Genomic DNA, 25,973 nt, shown 5'->3' on the forward strand with positions numbered 1-25,973 from the left:
TGGAGAGAGAGGCAGCACTTCCCAGAGTGAGGAACACTCTGGTGCTTGGTGGTGGGGCAGGGGTCTGGTCATCTGTGCCAGTGTCAATTTGTGTTTGTGCTCGTGATGGTTCGGAGTTAAAGTAGAAGGTTTTAAAACCAGGATGGATAAAAATGCTGCCAGGCATCAGGAGTCCCTTGTGTTTGGTGCTTTCAGGGCTGACCCTGAGCTCAAGCACAGCTTTTAGTGGGAAAAGGGGCTGTCAAGACACTGAGATTCTCCACTGGTGAGGCTGCAGCAGGGCTGGGGATGGCACTGATTCCTGTACAGGGTCAGAGGCTCAGGAAGCTGCAGAGAGAGTGAGTGTAACTGGAATGGCACAGAAGCTGCTTCCAGGCAGTAAGTGAAGCTGGAGACGCTTTGGCTGCTGTGTGCAGCTGGCACTTCTTGAGCTGAAGATGCAGAGATGGCAGGCACCCAACCGGCTCTGAACCCCACTGGGACGGCAGTGGGAGCCTGAACACCATCTCTTTTAGGGGTGAAAGATGTGCTGGCAGAACTCTGGGCTCCTGCACACGTGGAGCAGAGCACAGGTGGTTTCTTGTTTCCCACACTGGAATTGCAGTGCCATCCCAGCTCCTGAAGGCTGGCATTGCCCGGGGTCACTGCACGCTGTCAGTCTGTGGTCTGGGGGGATTTACCTGTGCTGTGACTTCTTAGGGGTTTTATTCTGCATGGGAAATGCGAAACAAATTAAGTTGTGAATCCAGAATATGCTGGCTCTGCTGCAGTGCTTCCAGCAATGGAAACTCCTGGCATGGGCTTTGGAAATGGAGTAAGCCTCCTCTTGTTCCTTGCCACAGCCTTGCTGTTCAATCAGCAGGTTAATGGGAAGTCATTAGTCTGCTGTAAATCCACACTTCAGATTATACAATGCACACTTTGCCATGTAGGACAGCCCTTACTTCCCAGCTGGGTGGGTACTCCCTGGTGTGACTCCCTGGTGTGTATGTTCATCCTGCTGCCATCAACTATAATCAGACTGGTCACACCATTTCTTAGAAAACCTCTGAATTTCAGCAGCAAACACATGAGCCATGAAACCCACCAAGACTTAGGAAATAGATGTTGATCACTGTGTCACTCTGCATCAGGAATCTGGGTTTGAAATATCCTAGGCATGAGGAAAACGTTTCAACTGATGTGTTTCCTGGGAATGGTAAAAAGAGAACTAGAAGAACATGCTTGATTCCATGGGTAATTGCATTTCCCAGGTGTAGGAAGAGATTTTTGGGTTTCTCCATCTAAAATGTTTTTGGTCAACACTCCATGGGCCAGACTGGGCTGAATGTCTCCATTCTGGGATTCTTTTGTTGGGATCCAAGTCTCTTGGCTGTGCTCTCTCCTATAGCACATCATCAAACCATACCGATTCTGATTCTGGTTCTGATTCCAAAGCCATCCCTGCATCATTGCACTGACAATTCCAAAGGCAGCTCCATGAAACTTTCACATTGCCAAGGCCCAAGTGAAGGCAGCAGGAGAAGTTCCTGTAACGTGCTGAGTTATTTCTTCTCAGCCAGTTGTGCTCTGGCTGAACGGAATGTCGGGTCCCACCTGCAGGAGGGAGTGCTTGGCAAGGGGCCTGCATGAGGATGCACCAGCAACCAGGACTGGTGGGCTGGATGCTTTTGCCAGGCTCGGGAGGAGCCAGCAGAGCTCCCTGGCTCCTGTTTCCAGTGCACTGGGGCGGTTTGGGGGCTGAGTCAGAGCTGATGCTGATCTATAACAGCGACACGGTGTTTAAGGAAATACTTGTGTGCTCAGTAATGAGAAAAGCAGAGAATATCTGCAGAGGTGACATCTATCACGTGTTTTTAAACACACATAGCCCGATAACCTCGCAAATTATCCGGACTGCTTGGAGACAAAGGGAGATAATGATAACAAATGAGCTGGCGGGTCGGGAACGCCGTTCATGGAGATGGATGGCCGGGAGTTTGAGAACTCTATTAACAGCTCCTACAAACTATCCAATCTATCGCATCCCCAGCGTATTGAGTGCAGCCTCACTCAGGCTTTATGAGAAAAACAGCTCCATTAAGCAGCCAATTTTTGTCAGTCTTCAGAGGGGTCATTTAAGTCTCCCCTGTGCCAGCAGGAACACAGAAATCTTTACGTTTGTGGTGAACTGAAGTCGCCTTTGGAGTGGAACGTGGCAGTTGCTTCACGGTCTAAATGACTCCTAACTTGTGCACTGCCTGGTGTCCAAGGATGTCAAATACACTCATTAACTAAACTCTACAGCTCCTGATTCATCAAGAAACTTGCCCTTTTTTAGTTCAGTGGAGGCAAAGAGAAAAGAGAACTCCCAAATTTTCTGCTTCCAATGGCTGTATCACCTCTTCCCGCTCCCTCTGCCATCTTACTTGGTGAAAAATTTCCCCTCCTGACGAAGTATTTCTTCCACTAAGAGGGTGTGCCAGGAGAGGTTTAGGTTGGAAACTGGGGATGACTTTTGGAAAGCCAGAGTTGCAGCAGGAGTTGCAGCAGGAATTGCTCACCTTCCACGGGGGTGCCTGTGGCAGGTGGACAGGCAGGTGTTCCCTTAAGCCCCACCTGGCAGGTTTAATGCTCCAGGTGCCGCCTCTCCCGGCTCCGGGGCAGTGCCCGTGTGAGCACACGCTTCCCCGCCCACCCGGCTTTAGGGGAAGCGAGCCGGGAGGAGCGCGGCAGTGCCAGGAATAGACACGTCTGTTCTGTCTCGCAGAGGAGGTCACTGAGATTCTTTTAGGAGACGAAGAGTCAATTTTATGAATCATGTTTTGGTTTGTATTGGATTTGGCACATAACACCACCCGCCCCCTTCTCACCTGCCTCCCGATCCCACCCTCCCCAGGCTCCAGCTCCCAGCCCCGAGCCTTCGATTCACATTTGCTGTGTGGAAGGAAGTCTGTGCTGCACATGCATAAATAATAGAACTGAAATCAGACTTGCTTAAAAATAGATATTCTTCCTAATAAATATTTTACCTACTGTCTTTAGGCTGCAAAGCTCCCCTGACTGAAGTGTTAAAACAAACCTTGTTGCTGGGACCCCTAAATGCCTAAAACAACCGCAGGATGGCTGCACAAACAGTGCTGGGCTGACAGGCTGCATGTGGGGAGGGAATGTGGTCACCTGCACACTCAGGGAGACAAAGGCCTGCCCCTAAAGCCTGGGCAAAGGTGGTTCCTTTGGCTCCTAGCACAGACCTTTGCATCTGACTTTGATTCATTTGGTGACCGTGAATTTGGCTAATGAAACTGGAAGATAAGGTCTCTCTTGATATTTATGAGTAACATTCTCCTTTTCCTATCTTTATTTCTTCCTGCCCAAAAGTGGAATTAGAATTAGGTGGCTGAATAAGGCAAGACAAAGGACACTGGCAGAGCCTGAGATAGGAGGATTTTTCATTAAAAAGAGTGACAGGTGGGAGAATGTGTCCAAGTGTGTTTCTGGAAGATAATCCATCCACATTTTGGGTTTAGGGCATCACTCACTGTGCCTTACCCGACATGGTGTTTCCACTCCCTGGATTCCCTGGGAACCAGGGGTCAGTTTAATCTGTTGTTCTGCCCAGAACCTGGGGCCAGAGGGTTGACTTTGCATGGAAATTGGGGTCCTGATGTCAGCAGCAGGGACCACACGCTGCCTTTGGTATAGAGCAGCTGGCAGCAGGGAATCCTGGCCAGCGGTGCCAAAAAAGGATGCAATTAGACAGGAGAGGGTGGATCACAGCAGGAACAGGGGAGAGCTGCAGGTCCAGACTGAGATCCTCCTGGGAAGCACGTCTGAGCTCACAGGAGCGTGGCAGGGCAGGGCTGAGGCACTCAGAGCTGAGGGGGAGGTCTGTTCATGGTTCCCATCCCCACAGGAAAGGAATCACTTTGGCTCTGCTCGGCCAAGCCTTCCACGTCCACCTCCCCCACCCGTTCCCTCCTGGTGGGGTGGAACCCGGCAGTGATGCAGGTGTGGGTGGATGAGGGGGGAGCAGGGTGGGCATTCAGAGGAGTCCCTGCAGTGACAGGGAAGGACGAGGGTGCCCAGGGCTCTTCCAGCACAGGCTGTGGACTCTGCCTGGATGGCTGAGAACAGTCCTTATGTGAACTGATCCCCTGCCAGCCGTGCGGGAGCGGGGCAGATGTGAGCTGTGCCCGCTGCCAGCTGTGCCCTTCACAGGGATTTGTGGCAGCAGCACGTTCCGGCAGGGCAGGCGCCGGGCTGGCACACGCTCCCCAAAGCTGTCGGGAGCCGGGATTAGGGTCCATCTGTGCAGCCCCGTGGCGCTGGATGAGCTGCCCCAGGCGCTCCAGAGCCTGGGATTCTTTCAGGTGGCTTGTTGGCCTTGTTGCTCCCAGCCCTTCCACGGCAGAGCGCTGGAGCTGGGCGATCTTTAAGGTCCTCCCCACCCAAAGCATTCCAGGATTCCAGGATTTTTGTGTAGCTGCCATTGAGGAATTCATTAAAGGTTAGCAGAAACACAGCCATAAGCATTTTCCACACCCTGGCAATTCATCCCAATAACAATCACGCAGTTATGATCAGCCATCAGCACAGAGCACCGTGAGGCAATGAATCAGCTCTGTCAGGACGTGGAAGGAGCAAGAGCCTCCCCAACAAACATCTTGGCCTCCCCAAGAAACATCACATTCCAGTGTGCAGTAAAGAAAGGCCTTTGCATTTAAAATATTCCATGAGTGTAAACACACAGAAAGCATTAATGAAAATTAACGGTTCTGTAAACCAAATTACACATTTATTCTTTGATTTCTACACTGAAATGATTTTTACACGTTCAAGTATTACAGATGTGAGTGTGGTGGGGCTCGGTTACTGCCAGGAGCAAACACTGAGGAACTTCATTAGCAGCAATATTTGATATTCATTAACCTGCAGTCTCATAGCAAGGAGGATCTATCCCTGGAATACTGCACCTGCCTTTGCTCCTCTCTGGAGTGCATGTGAATCAGACAGAGCTCTGCTGGGGACTGTTGCCCAGTTTCACCACCATCCTGCTTTTCTGTCCCAGTATAAATGACCACACAACCCAAAGTGAAGTGAGGTCCAAAAATAGACCTATAGGGCAGTTGTTCTGGGTGGATGGGTGTGAGGGGCTGTCAGTCCTGTGCTGCCCCGAGGGATGCAAACCCAAGTTGTGTTGATTTTTTTCGTGTATTCATTTTTTGACATCCTGAAGGTATCAAGGAACTTGACCCCAGGGGTCAGTGTTGAGCCCAGGTGGGTAAGAAGGCACCTGGGCTGTCCCAGCCATGGTGTGGCCACAGGCCCAGGGCAGGGACTGTCCCCTGTGCTGGCACTCCTGTGGCCCTCGAATGCTGTGTTCAGTTCTGGGCCCCTCGTGACAAGAAGGACATTGGGGGGCTGAAACGTGGGCAGGGAAGGGAAGGGAGCTGGGAAGGGGCTGGAGCAGCAGGAGCAGCTGAGGGAGCTGGGGGGGCTCAGCCTGGAGAAAAGGAGGCTCAGGGGGGACCTTCTGGCTCTGCAATCCCTGACAGGAGGGGGGAGCTGGGAGGGTCGGGCTCTGCTCCCAGGGAACAGGGACAGGAGGAGAGGGCACGGCCTCCAGCTATGCCAGGGGAGGCTCAGGTTGGACATCAGGAGGAATTTCTTCATGGAAATGGTTATCGGGAATTGGAAGGGGCTGCCCAGGGAGGTGGTGGAGTCCCCACCCCTGGAGGTGCGCACTCAGTGCCCTGGGCTTGGTGACAGCGTGGGGACCGGGGCGTCGGTCGGACTCCCTGATCCCGAGGTCTTTTCCAGGCTCGGCGATCCCGGGATTCTGCGGTCCCGCGCGGTCCCCATGGCAACGCGCGGTCCCCATGGCAACGCGGCGGCCCCGCGGCCCGGCGTGTCCCTCGCGGCGGCCCGTAGCGCGGGGCATTGTGGGCCGGGCAAGATGGCCGCCCCCGTGGCGCGGTGCTGAGCCGAGCCGCGCTCGCCGGGCCCGGGGCGCGGGTCCCGCCACCGCCGCCGCCACCGCCACCGCCACCGCCACCGCCGAGCCGCTCTCGGCCCGCCGCTCTGCCAGGGGCCGCCATGCGCCGGCCGCGCCGCCCGCCGCAGGGAGCGCGGGGCCCGCGGGGGTAGAGGCGCGAGGAGGCCCCGCGCCCGGTGCCGGCCCCTCGGTGCTGCCCGAGCCGCGCCGCCGCCGAGCCCGCCCGGGGCCGCCACCCGCGCCGGGTGACGGCGCTGCGACCCCCGGGCCCGCCCTTGCCTGCGGAGCGCCGCCTTCCGCCGCCCTCGGCCCGTCGCCCCCCTCCCGGCGGAGGGACCCCCGGCCCCGCTGGGTGCCGGGCTGGACATCGCCGCGCACGGGCCGCCCGCAGCCGCCGCGCCGATGGAGTCCGAGATGCTGCAGTCGCCTCTGCTGGGGCTCGGCGAGGAGGATGAGTCCGACCTGACGGACTGGAACCTGCCCCTGGCCTTCATGAAGAAGAGGCACTGCGAGAAGATCGAAGGCTCCAAGTCTTTGGCCCAGAGCTGGAGGATGAAGGACCGGGTAATGCTCCCGGGCACGGCGGGGTTTGGAGGAGGAGGAGTGGGGAGAGGGCTGGAAAGGAGCGGTAAGAGCTCAGAGGGCCGCTGGGCTGCAGCAGGGGTCCGTTGTCAGATGAAGCACTGGGTGTTGATGCGATAGTTTGTGTCCCAGCCGTGTGGAATTAGGGGAAGCAAACATGCGGAAGAGTCGGAAGAACTGAACTGATGCTCGTGGTGCTTGCCTTCTTAGAGCAGCTCCATCGCTTAAGCTCTTTCAAGGAAATTTGGGCACTTGGTGCTTCTTGGGAAAGTCAGTACAATTCACGAGGTCTGCAGGAGCTCTGCAGGTGCACGGGGAGGCTCCAGGTGCAGGAGGCTGGGGATGTTACAGCTCTCCGGAGGTGAAGTTGCACGGGAGCTTTGCGGGTTTGGAGCTTGCCACCAGCATGGTGTGTGGAGTGTAAAAGGAAGGTGTGTTTGTGTGTGTGGAAACTGGGATTGTGGGAATTTGGGGGCAGGAAATCGTTGTGAGATGAAGCTCTTGTTGTATTACATGGGGAGCTTCCCTGTGTTTGGAAACATGCTGTGTGTTAAACTGGCAAAGCCAAGAGAGGCAAAGAAAGATCCCAACTGGGTCTGGAATTCTCTGTTGTGTCTGTCCCAACTTCAATGTTTAAGTAAAAACCAAACCAAACACGTAAGAAATGTCTGGGATAATCATCTCCAGTCATTCAGTTCTTGGAATCCGCTTGGGGTTGCAGGATTCCCTGGATCCCAAGGTTGTTTTGTGTTTACAGATATTTGTGAATTTTTGTGGTGACCAAGGTTCTGTTATGTTTATGACTCCTCCTGTAGTGCTGTGGAATAACTTGTTGGAATTCCATGCTGTAGTTTGTTTCCAGAGGCGTTATGATGAGGCACAGGGGTGCTGTCCCTGTCTCAGTTCCCAGAGGGGTGGTTATAGTTCTCAGAAGTTCTGGGAGGGCTCTGGCTGAGCCAGTGTCATTTCCCTGAGGAGAATCATGTACTGAAAATGTGACTTGGCAGATCATTCCCGGGTTGAGCTGCGCGTTTTGGGTGTGATTTAAGGGAGGCACAGACACCACGTTTGTGCTCTTTCTGCTCTAGAGGGTTTTGGCAAAGAAGAGACTTTCTCTAGTAGACTGTGGAGGTGTGATGAGCTTGCTTGTCTATTTTAGTGATCCCTCTGCCTTCCTGGGAAGCTTCCTGTTCACTTCTTTCCTGATCTGCAAAGTTGTCTCTTTCTAATTTGGGACTGACTTTGACTGGGTCAGGGTGATCAGCAGGTTGTGCAGCAGCAGCACAAGGGCAGGGGGTGAGGAGCAGCTTCTCCGTGGTTGGTGTTAAACGTTTCATGTGCTCGTTATGGCCAGAGGGAGTGGTTTTGATGAAGGGAGCAGTGGTTAGTGATCACCACAGCCCAGCTCCTGCTTCCCGACTCCCGTGGAGCTGCAGTTTCCTCCTCCCAGACTCTCCTGTGCTGTGAACGTTGTCCTTGTCACGACATCGCTGCTACAGGGAACAACTCGCAGAGGTCAGGCCCTGGATTGCTCCAGATGCTGAGTCTGATTCCTGTAAAAGAAAAAAATAAAAGCAAATTCAGAACTTTCGCTTTAGTCCTTGTGTTTTCACTGTCAGCTTGAGCCAAATAACTTTACCCTGGGGTCAGTGGTGCTGCTCAGGTGTCGTTTGTGTCTGGGCAGCTGGATCAGGGGTCCTTTGGACAAACTTGCCATTGTGTATCTTTACTTTTTGTTCAAGAAGAGGTGCACAGGAAGATTGAGAAAGCACATAAAGATGTGAGAGAGGAGAAACAACTGATTTGAGAATTCTCTACCTCATTACTTTTAAATCTTAGGAGTTATTTTTCATGTCATTTGTTCCCCTCCTTAGCTGTCATTGGCTGTCTGCTGAGCATTTGACGTGAGATAACAAAGACAGAGCCTCCTCTGGGAAGGAAGGGCTCTGAGGATGAGGGTTTGGAGTGCAGCATGGGGATGTTTGTTAAATATTTCCCCCCAGCCAACTCGAGTTTGGTTAATCCTGCAAAATAGCTCATAATAATAAAAATAATAAAATATAATCCTGTGGTCCATGAGCAGGAGGTGGAAGGCAGCTCGCTCATGCTGCTGCTTTCCCACAGCCCAGCTGGAAATGGCAGTGGGAGCGTGACAGGTTTGTCCAGGGAACGGGGCACCTGGATGAAACCCCAGGACCTGTGGTTGGTGGCAGTTTTATGGGAAGCAGTTGGGAAGGATGTGTGAAGGCAGACACAAAGTAACGTGGCAGCCTGTGCTGTCAGTGTGGGAACTGCCCTGCTGTTCATCTCCCTCTTCTGCTTCTCCCTCTCACCGAGCTGCTTCATTACGCTCTCTGGCATCGTAAATTAATGAGTCCTTGTTCTGGCTGTCCTCACAGAGTTTCCTGTCTTGCTCTTTTCTTGCTTCTGGGCACTGATCCCCGGTGATGGGAAGGCTGTGCAGCCACGTTGGTGTTCAGAGCCCCTGCTGTTTGTCTGCAGCTGCTCATCCAACGTGGAGCCCCTTCCCTCCAGTCCCAGTGTGGCTGAGGGTCTGTCCCATTCCCCTGCTCCTTTGTCTCTTGGCCCCCTTTTCCACAAGCCAGGGCTGATGAACCTGAGGTGTGCTCGTGTCTGCAGGATGCTGTTGAAGGAGGATGCACCTCTGGCTGTGAGCTGAGTGTGGAGAACGTTCCGTTTGGAACTTGATAAATGAACCTGTCACAGCTTAGGCTGGGAACCATCACCTGTCGTTAAACACACCAGCCTGTCTCTAAATGAAGACATTCTCGAAGGTCACCCAAACCAAGCCTCTGCTTGCCCAAGTTGCAGGTGAATCTGTCATTTCCCCTGTGAATCATGAAATCCACGAGCAGGGGCAGATTTCTGCCTTATTCATCGAGGAGTCCTGGGGAGTGATCCGAGCTCTGCTCTAGTTATAGGAGATGATTCACTAAGATCTGGGAATGGAATGAATCTTCTTTTCATCCTGCTTTGTTACTCTAAAAACCCCGGAGTTTTTATGAAGTTGAAGGTTCTTTAGAAGGCAGAACTCTGATAAGTGGGAGAATCGAATCAGCAGAATAACGAGTGGTAAATCTGGAGAAAATAAGTGAGCATTCACTGCTGTCCCCCGCCCCTTCTCCACGAGGGCTGCTCTGAAAACATTTAATCCTTGCTCTCCCCCTTCCGTGGACTGCATATGCCATCAAAGTGACACTGCTTTGATCTATTATTTATTTAAAGAATATTTTTAACACAAGAGGGTTGGAGTTGTGCTTTGTGTATTGAATTAAATCTCAGCCTCTGTAGCAACCAAAGCATGTAACTTGATTTAAATGAAAAGACTCCCAAGTACACCAGGTTTTACTGACAAGTTGCTATTAAATTCTGAATATTTAAATTAGGAATTACTGTATTTATATTGATTTCTAAGATAAGCAGAGAGCAACAAAGCTGATTGTAATAGTTTTACTTCAACATTTTTTTTCCTGCTGCCTCATAACTTGCTGAGTGAGAATTAAATCCTGTTTTTATGAGGAGAGGAATACACGATTAGGTTTCTCTGGACATGCAGATTAAAGCAGGACTGCATACAAATGTGCTTAATTCAGACAAGCAGAGTTTACCTGCCTGCACAGTAGATCCATGGGAGTGTCCAAGGCCAGGTTGGATGGGGCTTGGAGCAACCTGGGCTAGTGGAAAGTGTCCCTGCCCATGGCAGAGGGTGGAATGGGATGGGCTTTAAGATCCCTTCCAAGCCAAACCAGTCTGGGATTCTGTGGTTCTGATGTTCCATGTGTTGAAGGGAATTACTGGAGGGTGGTAGTGGTGTAGGTTTGTGCACATCATTTCAGCCTGAGGTCGTTGTTTCAACGCACAGAAGCTTCTCAGGCACTGAACAGCCGTGTCTGGGCTGCTGGTTGATCCTGGAGTGCTGGAGGCTCATTTCCCCCTCTCTTCTAAGGCTGGTTTAGTCTTTCTTGGGAGCTGAAATCACAGAATCGTGGAATCATTAAGGCTGGAAAAGACCTTAAGGCTCATCAAGTCCAACCATCAGTCAGCACCACCACTGTGTTCACCACTAAACCATGTTCTCAAGTGCCACATCCATATGTTTTTTGAACACTTTCAGGGATGGTGACTCCACTCCTGCCCTGGGCAGCCTCTGCCAGTGCTTTACAACTCTTTCTGTGAAACTTTTTTTGCTAATATCCAATCTAAACCTCCTCTGGCACAATTTGAGGCCATTTTCTCTCCTCCTGTCCCTGTTCCCTGGGAGCAGAGCCTGACACCCCCCGGCTCCCCCTCCTGTCAGCGAGTTGCAGAGCCAGAAGGTCCCCCCTGAGCCTCCTTTTCTCCAGGCTGAGCCCCTCCAGCTCCCTCAGCCGCTCCTGAGAGCTGGTGATGGGGGGGAATCTCTCTCCTTGGTCAGTGGCTGAAGCCCATCCTGGTTCAGTAGTTCCTACCAGTGGTGATTGCAGCCCTGTGAGGCGTGGGAATTGTGTGGGAGCAGTGGCCCCTGCTGCCTTACAAATGACTGTCAAACCAAACCAAACCAAACCCCAGCCTCTCCTCGAAGGCTCAGGGTGAGCAGGGTCAGCTCACTCCAGGATCTGTGCCTTCCCTCCCCTGGAACAGTCTGAACTGAGGTGTTGGGTATTGGCTGGATGGGAGGGGAGGCTGCTCTGTGTCCACAAATGTTTTATGTCCGAGCAGAGGGGACTCTGATTAACAGCTCTGAGAGCACAACTGGGCACAGACTTTGAAAGAGAAAGGTCTGACCTTTATTTACCTTATTTAGCAGGAAACACTGAAATCTTCAACTCGGCCATTCTCTTTCTCATCCTATGAATATTCTCCCTTCAGCTGAGATCTGTAAAATGAACACCATTAGCAAATGGAATGTCAGAAAATAGCTATATCTGTGTCTCTCCATTTGAAAATGCAGTGAGAGGAATTTACCTATATATAACCTGCTGCTTTTTTTGTCTCTCGGGCTGGGGCAGTCTTGGGGGCTGGTGCTGCTGAGCAGTTGGGATTTGCAGAGGAGTCAGGCAATTATTGCTACTGAAAATCAGCATCTATCTTGTGGTGGGTAGTTACCCCCTGCCCTCCAGCATGTGTGGGGAAATTTGAAAGGTCTATGAATAGCAGGCAGAGGAAAAAAAAAACCTTGAAAGATATACACAGATATGTTGCAGATTGCATACTTCAGTTAAAAATGTGTCACTCCATGAGGAGTCACTGGAATTCGGTGATGGTGACAACTGGGAAACATCTCTGCTGCCAACCAGCCCTGCTTGGCCTGGCACTGGGTGTGCTTCAGTAGCCGGAGGTCGTGGGGATGTCTCAGAAATGCTTCGTTAGTGCTTCTCTGGTTCTGCTGCTTCTCCTCTGCCTGTGTGCAGACAGACAGGTCTGAGGGCAGCAGCTTCCTCGGAGTTTCAGTTCTGGCTCTGTGGGTCGTGTTGGCTTTCTGGGAAGTTTAGGGGCTTTGGCTGTGTTTGCCTCTCCGAGGTGTTGTTTTAATTGGCTCTCTGCTGTGCTGATCTTCATCCTTGGCTGCTTCCAGAGGTGACTGTTGGCATAGCGAGGCCACGGGCGACTGAGGGGGGTTATTGATCCTTCTGTGACTCGTAGCTTCAACTGGCACTGCCAGTAAATTTGATAAACCCATGACGTGTGTCTTGTTCCTCTGATCTCTAAAGGACGTACTGCAGATGCCTCTTTCAATGAACTGTCTAATTCACTACTTAAACCCAGGTTTGTGTTAATGACGTTCTTTAGTGCAAAGCCATGATATGGGATGGGTACAATAGGTGACAGATGGGCCCAGGGTCTGCAGAATTCCTTTTTATCTTATTGTCCCAGTGGTTCTACCAGTGACAGCCTCACTAGTATTTTTATTTCTGGATTGGTGTTTATTGATTTATCCTTGCTGTGTTGTGGCAGGGTGACCTACAGCCAGAGCAGCTCTTGTTGGGTAGGGGATGGGAGTGGAGCTGTAATCAGTGTAATTTCTGTGGGAACAGCCATGGGTTGGGTCAGGCCACCCCTCTCCATGTCTGGATGAGCCCTGTGTTCCTGGCTCTCCCTCTGCTTGGCCTCCCTGTAGCCTGAGGAAGCCTCCAGCAGGAGCACAGGCTGCAGCATGGTTTGTTCCCTCAGGGACCTGTCCCTTTTCCCATGGCACAGCAGCAGGACGGAGTTTAAAGCCTCTGGAGGGATGGTGTGGCTGAGCCTTGGGGAGCAGGGGGCCAGTGTGCTGTACCGTGTGCCTCTCAAACACAACCAACATCTCCTTCTTTGTGTTCCTGACACTTCACTTGGATTCATGGACTTGATCATTTTCTCCTACTCGCTCCTGTAATCTTAGGAAAATTCCTCTTTTCAGAAGTTCTCTGACTGTGAAGTAGTTGGCTGTGGCTCAGGGATTGCACCGGAGCGAGGCAGCGGCTCCTGATCAAACGCAGCGTGTTATCCGGTGTTATTGACTCCCTAAAGATCTGAGAGTGCTGTCTAGGAACGATTTGAAAGAATAGCTTGCAAGGAAGATCTGAAGCTGAAGTCAGTCAGTGCCTGGGAAGACCGACACCTTTTCAAGGCAGTGCTAGACAGGAGTGGGAATGCGGTGGAGCGATGGGGAGAAGCCGGTACGAATGCAAAGCAGAGCTGGGCTGAGGTGAGGAGGAGACCTGTTGTCACAGATCAAATGGAGAATAACGTCTAGAAAATGCCTGCTGATTCTTTTGCATGTTGTATAAAGAAAGATCATAGAAGTAAAAGATTTGCTTTCTATTATTTTTCATTATTTTTAGGAAATGATTGGCAGGGACAAGGAAACACCGATTTGGTTCTCTGCATCTGAGTGAGGGTGGTTTGAAGGCAGTGGCTGCTTTGCTGTGACAGTGGATCAACCTGCTCGAGTCTGTAGTTTTTAATCTTAAGGGCAGTGGGTCACACACGATCCCCTTTCATCTCTGAGGGCACCTTTGGAGCTGAGGTCGCCGGGCCACAGCGTGTCCCTGGATGTCACTCCCTGTCAGACTGAGGAGATGCTCAGTGTTCCCAGAGCAGGTAAATGGGGAGTGTCTGTGGATATCTGGGGCAGTGAGTGACAGTGGTAATTCAGCCACGAGCTTAAGAAGTGCTTATAAAGGTAACAGTGCAGGCAGCATTGAGGTGTGCTTTGTGAGGAGCTGTGGCACTGCTGGCACGGGAACCGGGGGCAGGAGCCGCGTTCGCTGGGCAAACCAACATGTAGGACATAATAAACCTCTGACGAGAATTCAGGGTGTTAGTGCTGAGCACAGAGGTTAGAGAAGGAAAACAAACCCTGGGGAGGAGTTGATCTAGGAATCTAGAGCAGGCTGGCACACCAGGAACCCTCCGTTTGGGCTGCAGATGGCTGAAGACAACCTGCAGAGCTGTTGAATTATTAATGTTAGCTTGAAGGATTTCTTTGCATTTTACTATTTTTATTGCTGTGGTAAAGCACACAGAGATTTTTTTTTTCCCCCTAACAATTTATCCTAAACTTTGCATTAAAAAAATTTCCTTGAACTTGAAAGCTCTTCCTTTTTAGATGTTTTTACCCTGCAAATGGAGAGGCAGCAGGGGTCTGTGTTCCTGGGTTGGGATAAGTTGTGTCCGTGTGGGATGTGTCCTTCAGCACCCTTTCACTGGGTTTGTGTGCAGTTCTGTGATGGAGTGCCCCAGGAAGGTCAAGGTTTTGTGTGCCTGTTCAATACTTCCAGCCTTTTCCCTGGCTGATTTGCAGCCCTGCATTCCTCAGCGGTGTGTGGTGCCAGAGCCCTGGGAACGATGCCTGGGCACATTGTCCTCACTTGTCACCCCTCGGCTGGGAGCCCAAAATGGGAGGGACTGGGGAAGAGAAAACACAATTTCCTGGTGCTGCAGAGTGAACTGGAACTGGAACTCCAAGGGGGAACAGTGTTTTGTGTTGTTAAATGCTGCTGCTACTGCTCGGTGTTGGGGAGTTTAATGGCACATCTCCAGAGGAGCCAACATGCTGGAGTTACCTGTGGAACACCTCACTGGGTTCACCTGTTGGTCGAGAGGCTTGTATTAAATCTGTGTAAAAATGTCCAAAACAAGTCTTTAGGAAGAGAATGTATTTCCTGCACAAGCAGGGCATTGAGCCTCCTGGCCAGTGAGGGTTCCAGATGAGACAGCAATCTGGAAATCTGTCCCAGTGTTTGTATTTGGTGTTGAGAACTTCACCCTCCACTCTGTAAAACAACATAGCAGCGTATATTTCATGTTTAATGCTGACTTAATCTTGTGTTTATATGAACTCACAGAAGCAATTTGAACTTACTGGCATAAGGCCAGGCAGGTTTCTAGCAGTTGAGTGTTCTTCTGGGTAATGTTTAAGAGAAAGTTTTCAGCTTGCAAATTGCAGTGCAGAAATCAAATATTTATAGGTCTTAAAATGTCCAGTCTGAAATGTGCCACAAAATGCAAAATCTCTTACAAATGCATTGGCTTGATCTTGGTATGACTTGAACTAGAAGTTACTAAACTGTTCTTACTCAGGCTGTAACCAATCCAGCACTGCTGAAATTGGGTGCTTGAGTTTCAACCTGGACTGGAATCACTTTCAGGGATGCTCCAATAGGATCAGGTGGGCTCCCTGTGATGATAAAAGTTCACATTTTCAGTCACACCCATTCTTAGGAAGATAATGCTGCAAATAGCTGCAGAAAGTGCGCTGTACTCACCTGCAGACCTGTTTGGTCTCTGAATGAAATAAGAGGTGAATCAGAAATATTTTACAAGTTCTCTGATCTTTACTATAAGATGTAAATTTTAATGTCAGATGTTTTAAAAAGCATCTTCTTTTCCGAGGAGATGCAGAACTCCCTCTGCTCCCTGACTCCCATTTCCGATGGGTTTGGGGAGGAATTCAATACCATGGCTTCTCAGGAAGAGCATTTTGACTGAGTGGATTTTGCAATTTAGCTATTGCAGGTTCTGACCCAGAGTTATTAACCCATTTTAAATTGGATGCAATATAAGCTTGGGAATTGTATTCCTTTTTTTTTAGCATGCAAACAACACTCCCCAGCCCAGAGCCCGCAGTAAGAGCTGCTGTGGTCTGATCTTGAGCCTTTGCTGAGAAAGCATTTTGGGTATTGGTTTTCTTACCAGCTTGCCAAACATTCTTCTGCTTCATTTTTTTTAATTCTAACAAAAATCCATTGAAATGTATTCTGGGAGATACACTCTTGAAATGGGAAAAAGAAAATTTCCACTGTCTTAATGACAGATGAGAAGGTCCTAATACTTCTTGTATTAAAAAGATTTAAATATGCAGTGAAGTTTCTGGTGTGTTCCATAAGTTTAGTAATGTCAAAAGCATTATTGGGTTTTTGGGCTTGGGGCTGTTTTTGTCTGCTGTGTGTGCTGCCACCCCCCTGCCCTGGGCTGATCCCCAGCGTGGGCAGGGGGGTTCTGCCCCTCTGCCCCTCAGCTGAGACCCCCCAGCAGAGCTGCTCCAGCCCTGGGAACAGCACAGGAGGGACCTGGAGCTGCTGCAGAGTCCAGAGGAGGCACCAAGAGGATCAGAGGATGGAGCAGCTCTGCTGGGAGGAAAGGGGAGAGAGTTGGGATTGTGCAGCCTGGAGAAGAGAAGCTTTGGGGTGACCTGACTGTGGCCTTCCAGGACCTGGAGGGAGACTACAAGAAAAGATGGAGAGACTATTGACAAGGGCCTGGAGTGCCAGGACAAGGGGGAAGGGCTTCAAACCGACAGAGGGCAGGGTTAGACGGGCTACTGGGAAGGAATCCTCGGCTGTGAGGGGTGCAGGCCCTGGCACAGGTTGCCCAGAGAAGCTGTGACTGCCCCTGGATCCCTGGGAGTGTCCAAGACCAAGTTGGACGGGGTTGGAGCAGCCTGGGATCATGGAAGGTGTCCCTGCCATGGCAGGGGATGGCACTGGATGGGCTTTAAGATCCCTTCCAACCCAGGCCATTCTGTGATTCACCCTCAGGGGTGGATGTGGAGGAGCAGGTTGGAGGGGAGAGGAGTGAGCTGTAATTCTCCCTGAGGGTGTGCTTGTTGTTTGAAGAATGAGTCCTGCTGGAGTGAGAGACTTTATGTCCTTTGGGAGGGGTGGCAGAGGGAAATCACCCCATTTGTCTCTGGGATCAGTTCCCGTTCCTTTCATTAGGGGTTTGCTGTCAGTTTTCCTGGAGAGGTGCTTATTTAAAACCCCGAACTTGGGAATGGAAGATAAATATCAGCCTGTTCAGTGTAAGTCACCGATCAGACATTACCAGCAAAATATTGAAAAATAAGTCAGTATTAGACTGCAAATGGGAAACAATAAATACATGAGATGGAGAAGATTGGTTGGCAGGATACTTTCTCTTGGAAGAATGATTTATGTGTTTCCATGCCTCATAAGTTATTTTGTCTGTAGTTTCCTGTGTTTTCCTCGGGGTTTTCAGGGTGTTTGCCAGCGCATGCTGACTCCTGGCAGTGTTTGTGCCCTTCCACACCCTGCAGCACTGTGGGTTTTCTGAGGCCCTGTGAGCTGGCAGATGATGGAGAGTGCTGGAAAGGTGTCCCTGTGGGCAGGGCAGTCCCAAGAGTTGTGTAATGGTCAGGTGTTTTGGGGAGGGAGGAGTTTGGGTGGCGTTTTTAGGTGGTCCATGACACTCCGTGGGAATGAAGTGTCTGGAGGACCGAGCTGTATCTTGCAGATGACCCTCATGTGGCAAGGAACTCTGCTTGTGCTATGGACTCTTGTGAAGTTTGAGGAAGTACCCTGGGTGCACCTGTCCTTAGTGCTAAGCTCCATCTGATGAGGAGCCACCCCATCCACGTGTGGCTCCTTGGGAGCCCTCGGGACATCCTGGCATGGGGAGCCCTGTTCAGCCGCTTGGTTTCATCTCTGTGCTGCAAAGTGCTGCTCCCTCCTCGCTACCTCCTGGGCACGAGGAACTCCTGCATGACTGCAGGGCTTGTTAGCAAGCACATAGTTTGGGATGAAGCCACTGACCACATTTCTTGCTAGAGTTTTACTCCGTGTTCCCTGTCATGGCCATGGGAGTGAGGAAAAGCTGCAGGATGTCTGTCCTGGGGAAGAGCCTGTCCCCCCTCCGTGGCGTGAACAGTGTCTGGCTGCTCCAGTTTCCTTATAAATTATACATTTGTGTGGCTCTAGGGTTTCTCTAAGTGTGAAATTTTGGATTTTTCCCCCTCCTGTTGTGAACTGCAGTGAGCACCCCTGGGAAGGGGGGTGTGGGCAGCCTTGCTGCAGACAAGCCCTGATGGAATCACTGGGAGCCGTCACCGCCTTTGTTTTCCTTCTCTGCTTTAGGTGTTGGGTCGAGGCAGTGTAGAAGAGGCCATGCAGACGTGCAGCAATGACTTTCAAGCAGTATTTTTAGCTGGCTGTAGTGCTCAGCCGTTGGTTTAACGCAGGGTTTCGGTCCCAGGTGGGCTTTGGTGGGGTTGGGTTTGGTGCGTTCGTGGTGCCTGTGTGGCACAACCCTATGTGCTGCCTGGGCAGTGCCAGGGCGATGCTGGAGCAGCTGGAGCAGGCCCAGGGAGGGAACCAAGGCAGGATTTCTCCTAAGAAGGCCCTCCAGGATAAATAATGTGTGTAGAAAACAAAGAAAAAAGGGACTTAATGTGTTTGTTTTGATGTGTGTGTGTTTGTTTGAGGATTTTAAGGTTTAGTTTGTCACTTGGGGTTTTTCCATTGTAATATGCTTAGTTTTAATATTAGAGATCATGCACTACATTATAATATTGATCAGGGACCGTGAATAGCTTTTCCTCATGTTTTAATAATATGTTTCAGCTGGACAATGGCTAATTTAAGATGAGTAGCAGAAGTTCACTGATATCTATTTCCATGCTCAGAAAGAGAAGAATGGGCTCTGGAAATAATAATAAAAATAGGAACATAGGGTCTAAGTACTGTTCTAATAAAAAATATGAAAAATGTAATCAGTCAGGCCTTGCTTAAAATAGTCCATGTGAAAGAGCAGGTAAGAGAGGTTGGTTGAAACCCTTCAGAAGTTCTCAGAGTGGTAGAATTTGAACCCAAGTGAAAATTGCTGTTGTTTCTGCACTAAGTAGGTGTGTTATTGCCTGTCTTTGCAGATGAAGACTGTAAGTGTTGCCTTAGTTTTGTGCCTAAATGTCGGCGTGGACCCTCCTGACGTGGTGAAAACAACTCCCTGTGCCCGCCTGGAGTGCTGGATCGGTGAGTGCCCAGGGCTGCCAGGCTCCAGCTGACTGAGCCTTACAAATACTGAGTCAGAAGGTCATGCTAAGGTTGTGAATTTCCTGAACTTAACACTGGGGTGAACAGAAGGAAATCTGGGTTCTGCTTTCTCTCTCTCTCTCTGGGTTACTCAAGAGTCCAGCCCCAACTGCTGCCATAGGCCATGTCCTGCTTTGTTCTGAAGTGGGATACCATGGAGAAAACCAGCTGTTAATGAGCTGCTTTGCTTCCTTTTAATTGTTGTAGATTTATAAATATCTGAGGAAATCTCTGAGCAGTTCCATGTTCAGAGTGCTGGGGTCTGCAAAGCTTTAAATCCCCCTTTGCTGCCTCACACAGCAGAGCAGGGAGGTTTGTGAAATGCAAGGGCTCTGCTGCGTGTTGAGGTGGCTGCTCTGGGGCTGTTCTAATTGGAAACATGAATTCAGAAGACCTGGAATTATTCCCAAGGATATCTTGCCAGCAGTTCCAACACCTGGGCTTGCTAGTTTGATGCAGTGTTGGATTAAATTCCTGGTCTTTCTTGTGAAGCAATGAAAAGTTCCCTTGGTTTTGGAGAAAAAACTCTGACTATCAAGATGAGGCAAATCTGAAGTAATATTAGAAGGAAATATCTTGTGTACAAAAGCTTTCTCAGAGAGATTTGTTTTTTATCTAGGAACGTTCAGCCTCCAGCACACAGCGCGCCGGGCACTGTAATCCTCAACTCTGGGGCTTAGACGGGCCTCAGGAGCAAATTAATCACTGCACAGACTGAATCTTAATAAAAAACTTGCAGAAAATCTTGTTTCTAACCTTGCTTTACCTGCTTTTATGAATCATAGCATCTCAGGTTTTTAACCTAAAAACGCTGATGACTTTAAAGCAGTTGAAAAGCCCTGAGCAGGCACGAACAGATACATCAGTGCAGGGGAGAGAACAGCTCTGATGTCTCATTGATACACCAGCAGAGAGCAACGAGAATGAGGAGCATTGCAGAGTCATTTAAATAAAGTCATTAGTGCCTATCATTAGCAAAGAGAATTTTGAATGCAGTTTTGTAATTAAATTTTCAGTGTGTGTATGTACACAAGTGCTCCTTCCATTTCCAGCCAACTTGAAACTTCTGAAAAAGGTAATTGCAGAAGTGGGGGCTGTTTTTCCTCACGCCAGTCTCAGGAGAAGCGAGTGGGGTGCGTGAGGACGTCTGTGCAGATGTGCAGGGAGCTGTGGAACTCCTTTTGCTCCAGCTGCTGCTGTTCTCAGCTGAGCTGGGATCAGCTGCCCTTGGTCCCTGGTGACAAAAGGCCCAAAGGAGTGCAGGTCCCAGGTGCCTTGCAGGTGGTGTGTGCGGTGCTGCAGTGCCAGCTGTCCCTGTGCATGCTCTGCCCGAGGGGCTGGGGCTCTGTGAGGACTCTGTGCCACCATCTGGATGTAGGAAAGCAGGGAGTTGCCGTTGTTTGGCTCTGGGGTGGCCCCAGTGCAGCTGGGTTTGTGTGCAGGGCACTGCCAGGGGTGCTGAGCATGCACAGGGACTCCTCTGCCAGCCCAGCATGGGAATCATTCCTGATGTCTTCTTCAACTTCAGTTTGGGCCTTTTGAAGGACTCAAAAAAACACATCTGATGTGTTTATGCTGGTTTTTTGTTTCCTTTCTTTTTATATTGGAGCAATAGCTGATGGCTACCGGAAGATGTGAGGCAGTGTGGGTGTGTTTGGGATTAGTGCTCAGCATCTTGTGGGATCAGCCCCAAACTCACCTTACACAGCACAGTAGAGACCCCTGCAATGTTCAGAGTGTTTCAGTGGGTGCTGCCCATGCAGGGTCCCTGGGGGGAGTGGGTGTTCCTGGAGACAGTCTGAGCACGCAGTTTACTGCTAGAATTTAAATAAGATCCCAGCTTTTATTCATTAAAGAAAAACAGCTCATACAATCCTGCTTTCATCCTACTTTATTATGTTTCCAACAAAAATAGAATGTTTGTAAAGGTTAAAAAAACACAAACCTTCATTGATTTGGTTAAATGCTTTTAAAATAATTTATATTAAATAGTGAAATATTAGCTTCTAGGTTGTTGGGGTTTTTAAGCTTGTTAATAGTGTAATTATATGTTCATGGTGTTTGAATAAAGCACATAGGCTGGAATTGTATTGCTATGTATGGATGGTTGTAATTATCTAGTGACAAAATTAACTTCTTAAATATTACAAATGGCACATAATCTGAGAAGCAAGAAGCAAAGGAAGTAAATGAAGCAGGATTTTCATCCATCAAGAGAAAATGTTTATCATCAAATATTTAACCAATTTGAATTTTTGTCACTGTTTACAATAGAAACTTTTTTAGTATTAAAGGAAACAGATGTAATGCCTCTCCTGTCCTTCAAAACAAAATTGTGTATAGTACCTTAGTGAGAGAAACCTTCCAGCTTTGACAGTCTGTAATGAACTGGATTTGTATTGAATTGGGTGTTTCCCCAGGTAAATTCCATGAGGAATGACAAGTTTTGTGAGTTTGAAATGGGTCATGAAAGGAACCTGTGCAGCTGGGGTCAGAAATGCTCCTTTGTGTTCTGTTCCCAGATCCTCTGTCCATGGGGCCTCAGAAGGCTCTGGAAACCATCGGGGCAAACCTGCAGAAGCAGTACGAGAACTGGCAGCCAAGGGTGAGTATTGCTGGGCTGTTGCCTTTTTCTGAAGTGTTTTTAAGTATATTTCTATCAGAAGGACCTGTCTTGAAGAGTTTATGGTAGATATTATATTTAAGACAAGAGAATTTACTTTGGCGTTTTTCCTTGTGGTACATTGGCAGTTTTTAAATCTCAATCCACCAGTCCAAGAAGTTGGCAGAAAATTCAAATAGTGCCTGAAATCAAAAAGGAGAGTAAAGCATCTTGATGCAAAGGTGAAAACAGTCCCTTTTCTGCGCTCTGTAGTGGAGTCCCTGGTTCCGAGGCATGACGGGGCAGAAGGAGCAGGTTCCCTGCGTGGGCCTGGTGGAGGCAATCCCAGGGCTGGGATGGCTGTGAATTCCTGGTTCCTGTGGGAAATCACAGCCCCTGAACCATTGCAAAGCCAAACACGTCCTGCTTTATTGCACTCCACAGGGCTCTTGAGTTTTCTGCAGTAATAAAGAGAGGTTGATGTGCCATGTGCAATAAAACAATAAGAACATTATTGAATTTACTAGAGCTTTCATATAAATACTAATACATCTAGTTTTGTCTCTTTCTCACTGGTTTGGAGTGGTTTGGAACGGAGAGCAGGAAGACAATTTGTGCAAAACGGGGCACTCTGAAAGAAAAAGGCCAAATGATTAAAACCTTGTGAAAGAGCCAATATTCCAGGCTGTCAGTTCCTCACAGCACAAGCTGCCTGTCAGGAACACCTTGCTGGGAGTGCACAAATGGTACCCATTCCTGGTAATGGGTGGTGGCAGTGGTGGACACTGTGACCAGTCCTGGGGCGTCGCTGCCAGTCCTTGGCCGCTTCTGTTTGCAGGGTGTTGTTCAAACATCCCCTTTGTGTTAAATACAAACAGCTTAGCTGGAAAAAGCTGTAAAATGGGTAAAAGCATGAAAATTCCTTGTTGCTGGAAGTTCCTGGGCTGCACAGCTGATGGATATTTCCTTCCAGGTCTTATTGAGCCCTTTTCTAAATAATTTATCAGCTTACTGTTGCTTGAAGTATGTGTTCTGATTAAATTTAAGACTTTGCTTTATTGTTGTGTAGCTAAATAAATTTTTGTGGTGTGGGAGTAAAAACCACTTCAGCTGTTGTTTCATCTGCAAAATCCTGCAGTTAAGCAATATTCAGACATTTCATGCAATTCTCAAATAAAGATTGTACTGGGGAGAGAGCAGGAGATGACAGAGCTGGGGCTCGATCTGTCCTGATAAAGAATTCTCTGAACAAGCCAGAGTTCTGGCAGCGATAATTGAGGTGCTGGTGAAAAGTGAAAAGAAACCAAGACAGCTCCTCACTAACCCTCCCTTGGGTCATGGGGTTTGAGTTTCATGGGCAGGGAAGAGGTTAAACCTGAGGGTTATCTAGAAAGAGGCTCAGTTACAGGGATCAAGGAGGCTGCTTAAGCAGCTGCAGTGAAAGGAGAAAAGGAATGAAAGGCACAGGACCCTGTAGGGCCTGACTGGAGGGGCAGCCTTTCCTGGGACTGCTGCCCTACTTTGGGAATTTGCAGGCTGGGGGCTTGAGAACGGCTGGAGCAGCCCAGTGGAACTGGGGTTGGTGGTGACAGGCCTGGAGCAGAGGGTTTGGCAGGGAGCATCCAGGGAACACGTGGGAAAGGGGAGCCTTTGGCTGAGGCAGCACTTTGTACCACTTCAATTGCCCAGAATAAAATACTTGGAATTTCTTTCGGAGATTCCTCACGTGCTCTGCATTTAAAATATTTAGGTAAGGAATTGATCATGTTGAAATGGGATTTCTCTGCTTCTGACCTTCGTGTATTCCCCCCTGCAGAACCTGCCTGCATTGGGTGCAGCCCCGTAGTGAATGCCCAGCCAGAGCACGGCTTGGCTTGGGCTGGCAGTGAGGAGCAAACAATTTCCCTGCTGTTGAGGTGTAAATTCAGTTTTCTTGGCAGCACTGCATGTCGTGCCATTCCAAAGGCAGGAACCTGCCTTGGTTTAAGAGTCAACAGACTTTGAAAATAGTACTAATGGACTGTGAATTCCGGGTGCTGCTGCAGAGAGATGGTTTATGGAGATGCAGGAGCTCGTGGGGATTTTTATGAGCAGGAGTTACTGCTCTGTAAGTCCTGGTTTACCTCCATTTATCAGTGGAGCCTGGGACCTGGCTCTGTGCTGTGGCACTGCAGAGCTGACAGAGGGGCTGGTGGGAAGGATGAAGGTGTTCTGCAGCATTCTCTGTGCTCGGGGACTGGATTGAGGGAGTGTGTTTTCTGCATCCTCCTGGCTGGAATTCTCAGAGCTGAACCCCAGCACTCTGTATAAAAGCATCAGCTACCCTGTGAGCACTGCTTCTTGCACAGAACCTGTGGGATGGGCTGTCTTTCAGAAGGGTACCAGGTTTTGTCCCCCCTCTGTTTCCTTCCTTGGCTCCCAGCCTTGCCCGGACAGTGAAGTTCCCTGGGTTTCCACCCCTGTGTCTGAGCTACTGAGAAGGGGCTGCGCAGCCCAAGGCATAGCTGTGGGTTGGATGATGCAAGTTTACATAATTCAGGACCTGCTATGAAGTAGTCTGGAGCACATGCTTATTAAATTTGCATGAAATTATAGATTTGTTTTCTCTTTGTTGGCAGTGGCTTTTGACCAGTTTCTCTCTTTAACTCTAAACTGACCAGAACGTTCACAGGACTTTTTCTTCCTTTTGCTTAACTGTGCACAGGGTTTTATGCAGATTTTAAATGAAGGGTTTTCCTATTTTTCTCTGATCCCATCTCACCCAGAGTGTGATGCCTCTTGCCTCCACCAGTGAGTGATGCTCTCTGAGGACACACCTCCTACAGCATGGGCAGATTATCTCTTTTGTGGCAAGCCTTCAAGGAAACAGTGATTTTCTGATCAAACAGGCTGTGTCTCCCTCTCCTCCAGTCTGCTTCCCAACAGTTTTCTCTTCATTTCAAAGGAAGCACAGCCAAGATACTTGAGATGGATCATTGAAAGCCTCTACCTTTTAGCGCGAGTTGTCTGTTGTTGATGCTGTTGTTCCCCTCATTAGAGATCTCTGGGCTTTGATAAGGTTTCTGAGGTTTCATTCCTTCATTGCTTCTTTCTGCCTAATTAATTGGGAAGTTGCTGCTGCACATCAAAGGGGGAACGTTTCCTGAAGAGTAACTACTTAAGCATGAAAACTAATTGAACACATGACCTAATTATTGGTCTCTCAGTGAGTCATACTTTTCCTTTATTTCTGTAGGGTTTTTCTTTTAAAACAACAGCAAATACTAATTGCTCCTGCAGAAGAAATACTGTAGAATTCCGAAGGGGAACATGGAAAAACTGGTACTTGGTCTCCCCACTCTGAAGATGTAGGAACATGTAAGGGAAAAAGAATAAGAGGGAAAGAAACAACAAAAAGACAGTGTGACCTTGTTTAACAAAACCAGGTTTTCCTTAGAGGACTATGTTTGTTGGTTTTTATTTCCCAACAGCCCCTTGAATTTGGCAGCTATTTCAGGCTCTGCAAAATTCTGCTGTATCAATCCTTTGCTGTCTTGTTAAAGATCAACTGTCTTCAGCATAAACCAGCACTTTTATTTTTTCAGAACAAAAAAAAAAGTCTCTCGAAGGAGAGGAGTCAACAAGTCTAATTGCCAGGCCCAGTTACTCCCGTTCCCCTCCTGTCTGAAAACCTGTCATGGTGCTGTTCAGAGTGTCGCTGTCAGCCAGGGGCTGTGCCACAAAACACCCTCTGGAAGCACAGATTTTAACTATGGGATAGGATTAAATCTGCTTTTTTTTTTTTGTCTCATGAATACGGAAAAAATGAGGACAAATGAAGCAGTGGCTGCAGATTTCCTTGTTTCATGAGCAAAGTGACACAGCAGCGGGACTGTGGGGCAGCTCTGAGCAGTGCCAGGCTCAGGGTCACTGAGCTGCCCCTGCTGTGGGGTGAGGAGCTGCCAGGAACCAGGTCCTGTCACCTGCTGCCTCCTCCACCCTTACACACCTGGGCATTTGCAGAAGCAAAAGGTCCCCCTGGCCAAGGTGGAGCTGCCTGAGGCTGCCTCTGAACTGCTTTTCCTTTGATTTATCACCCAGCATCTGAATTCCTGTTCATTTTGAGATCCTGTGTTGAAGGCAACCCTTTAGTGACCCTGCTTACTCTTGTCTTGTTTTCCATGTTCTCCTGACAGTGACATCCATTCACACATTTTATACTTCACCTGGGTTTTGGTTTGTGCTTTATCATCCAGATGGGGCCAGAATTGGCAGACGAGCAAGATTTGTGTATTTGAGGGTATTTTCCTCTGACCATTGATATCAGTTTGTCCTGAGATGGGAAGACAGAGCTGATGTTAAAAGGCTTCTCGAAGAGAAAAGCAGCTCTGCCTCACAAAGCTGATTAATTTGTTTCTGTAATTACCACCCAGCTCTGGGTGACCTATTTAGAAACACCTTGTCTTTGTGTTCTGTGGGGAGTGGTGAGTCCCTGGCGGTGGGAGACAGGGAGGAGCCTCCTGCA

The 25,973-nt window shown here is 49.3% G+C and overlaps 1 protein-coding gene and 1 long non-coding RNA gene across 5 annotated transcripts in view; one reads left to right on the forward strand and one right to left on the reverse strand.

Moving 5' to 3' along the window:
- The first annotated feature begins 6,219 nt into the window (after nt 1-6,219).
- Nucleotides 6,220-25,973, forward strand: part of RPTOR (regulatory associated protein of MTOR complex 1) — a 98,647-nt gene continuing 78,893 nt past the window's right edge. The window contains exons 1-3 of one of the 4 annotated variants that reach the window (XM_050319476.1): nt 6,220-6,541; nt 18,705-18,807; nt 21,390-21,472. In XM_050319476.1, the coding sequence (XP_050175433.1) occupies nt 6,380-6,541; nt 18,705-18,807; nt 21,390-21,472 (348 nt within the window). In that variant the 5' untranslated portion in view covers nt 6,220-6,379. The remainder of the gene's footprint in view (nt 6,542-18,704; nt 18,808-21,389; nt 21,473-25,973) is intronic. The other 3 variants (XM_050319478.1, XM_050319475.1, XM_050319477.1) reach the window with 3 other exon arrangements.
- On the reverse strand, nt 9,850-12,025 carry LOC126642121 (uncharacterized). The gene is made up of 3 exons (XR_007629390.1): nt 11,525-12,025; nt 11,355-11,435; nt 9,850-10,549 (listed from the first exon to the last, which is right to left on the reverse strand). It is a non-coding gene; the product is annotated as an uncharacterized LOC126642121 (long non-coding RNA).

The sequence above is a fragment of the Myiozetetes cayanensis genome, unplaced genomic scaffold (genome assembly GCF_022539395.1).
Source record: "Myiozetetes cayanensis isolate MyiCay16 unplaced genomic scaffold, myiCay2020 scf22, whole genome shotgun sequence".
NCBI classification, from domain to species: Eukaryota; Metazoa; Chordata; class Aves; order Passeriformes; family Tyrannidae; genus Myiozetetes; species Myiozetetes cayanensis.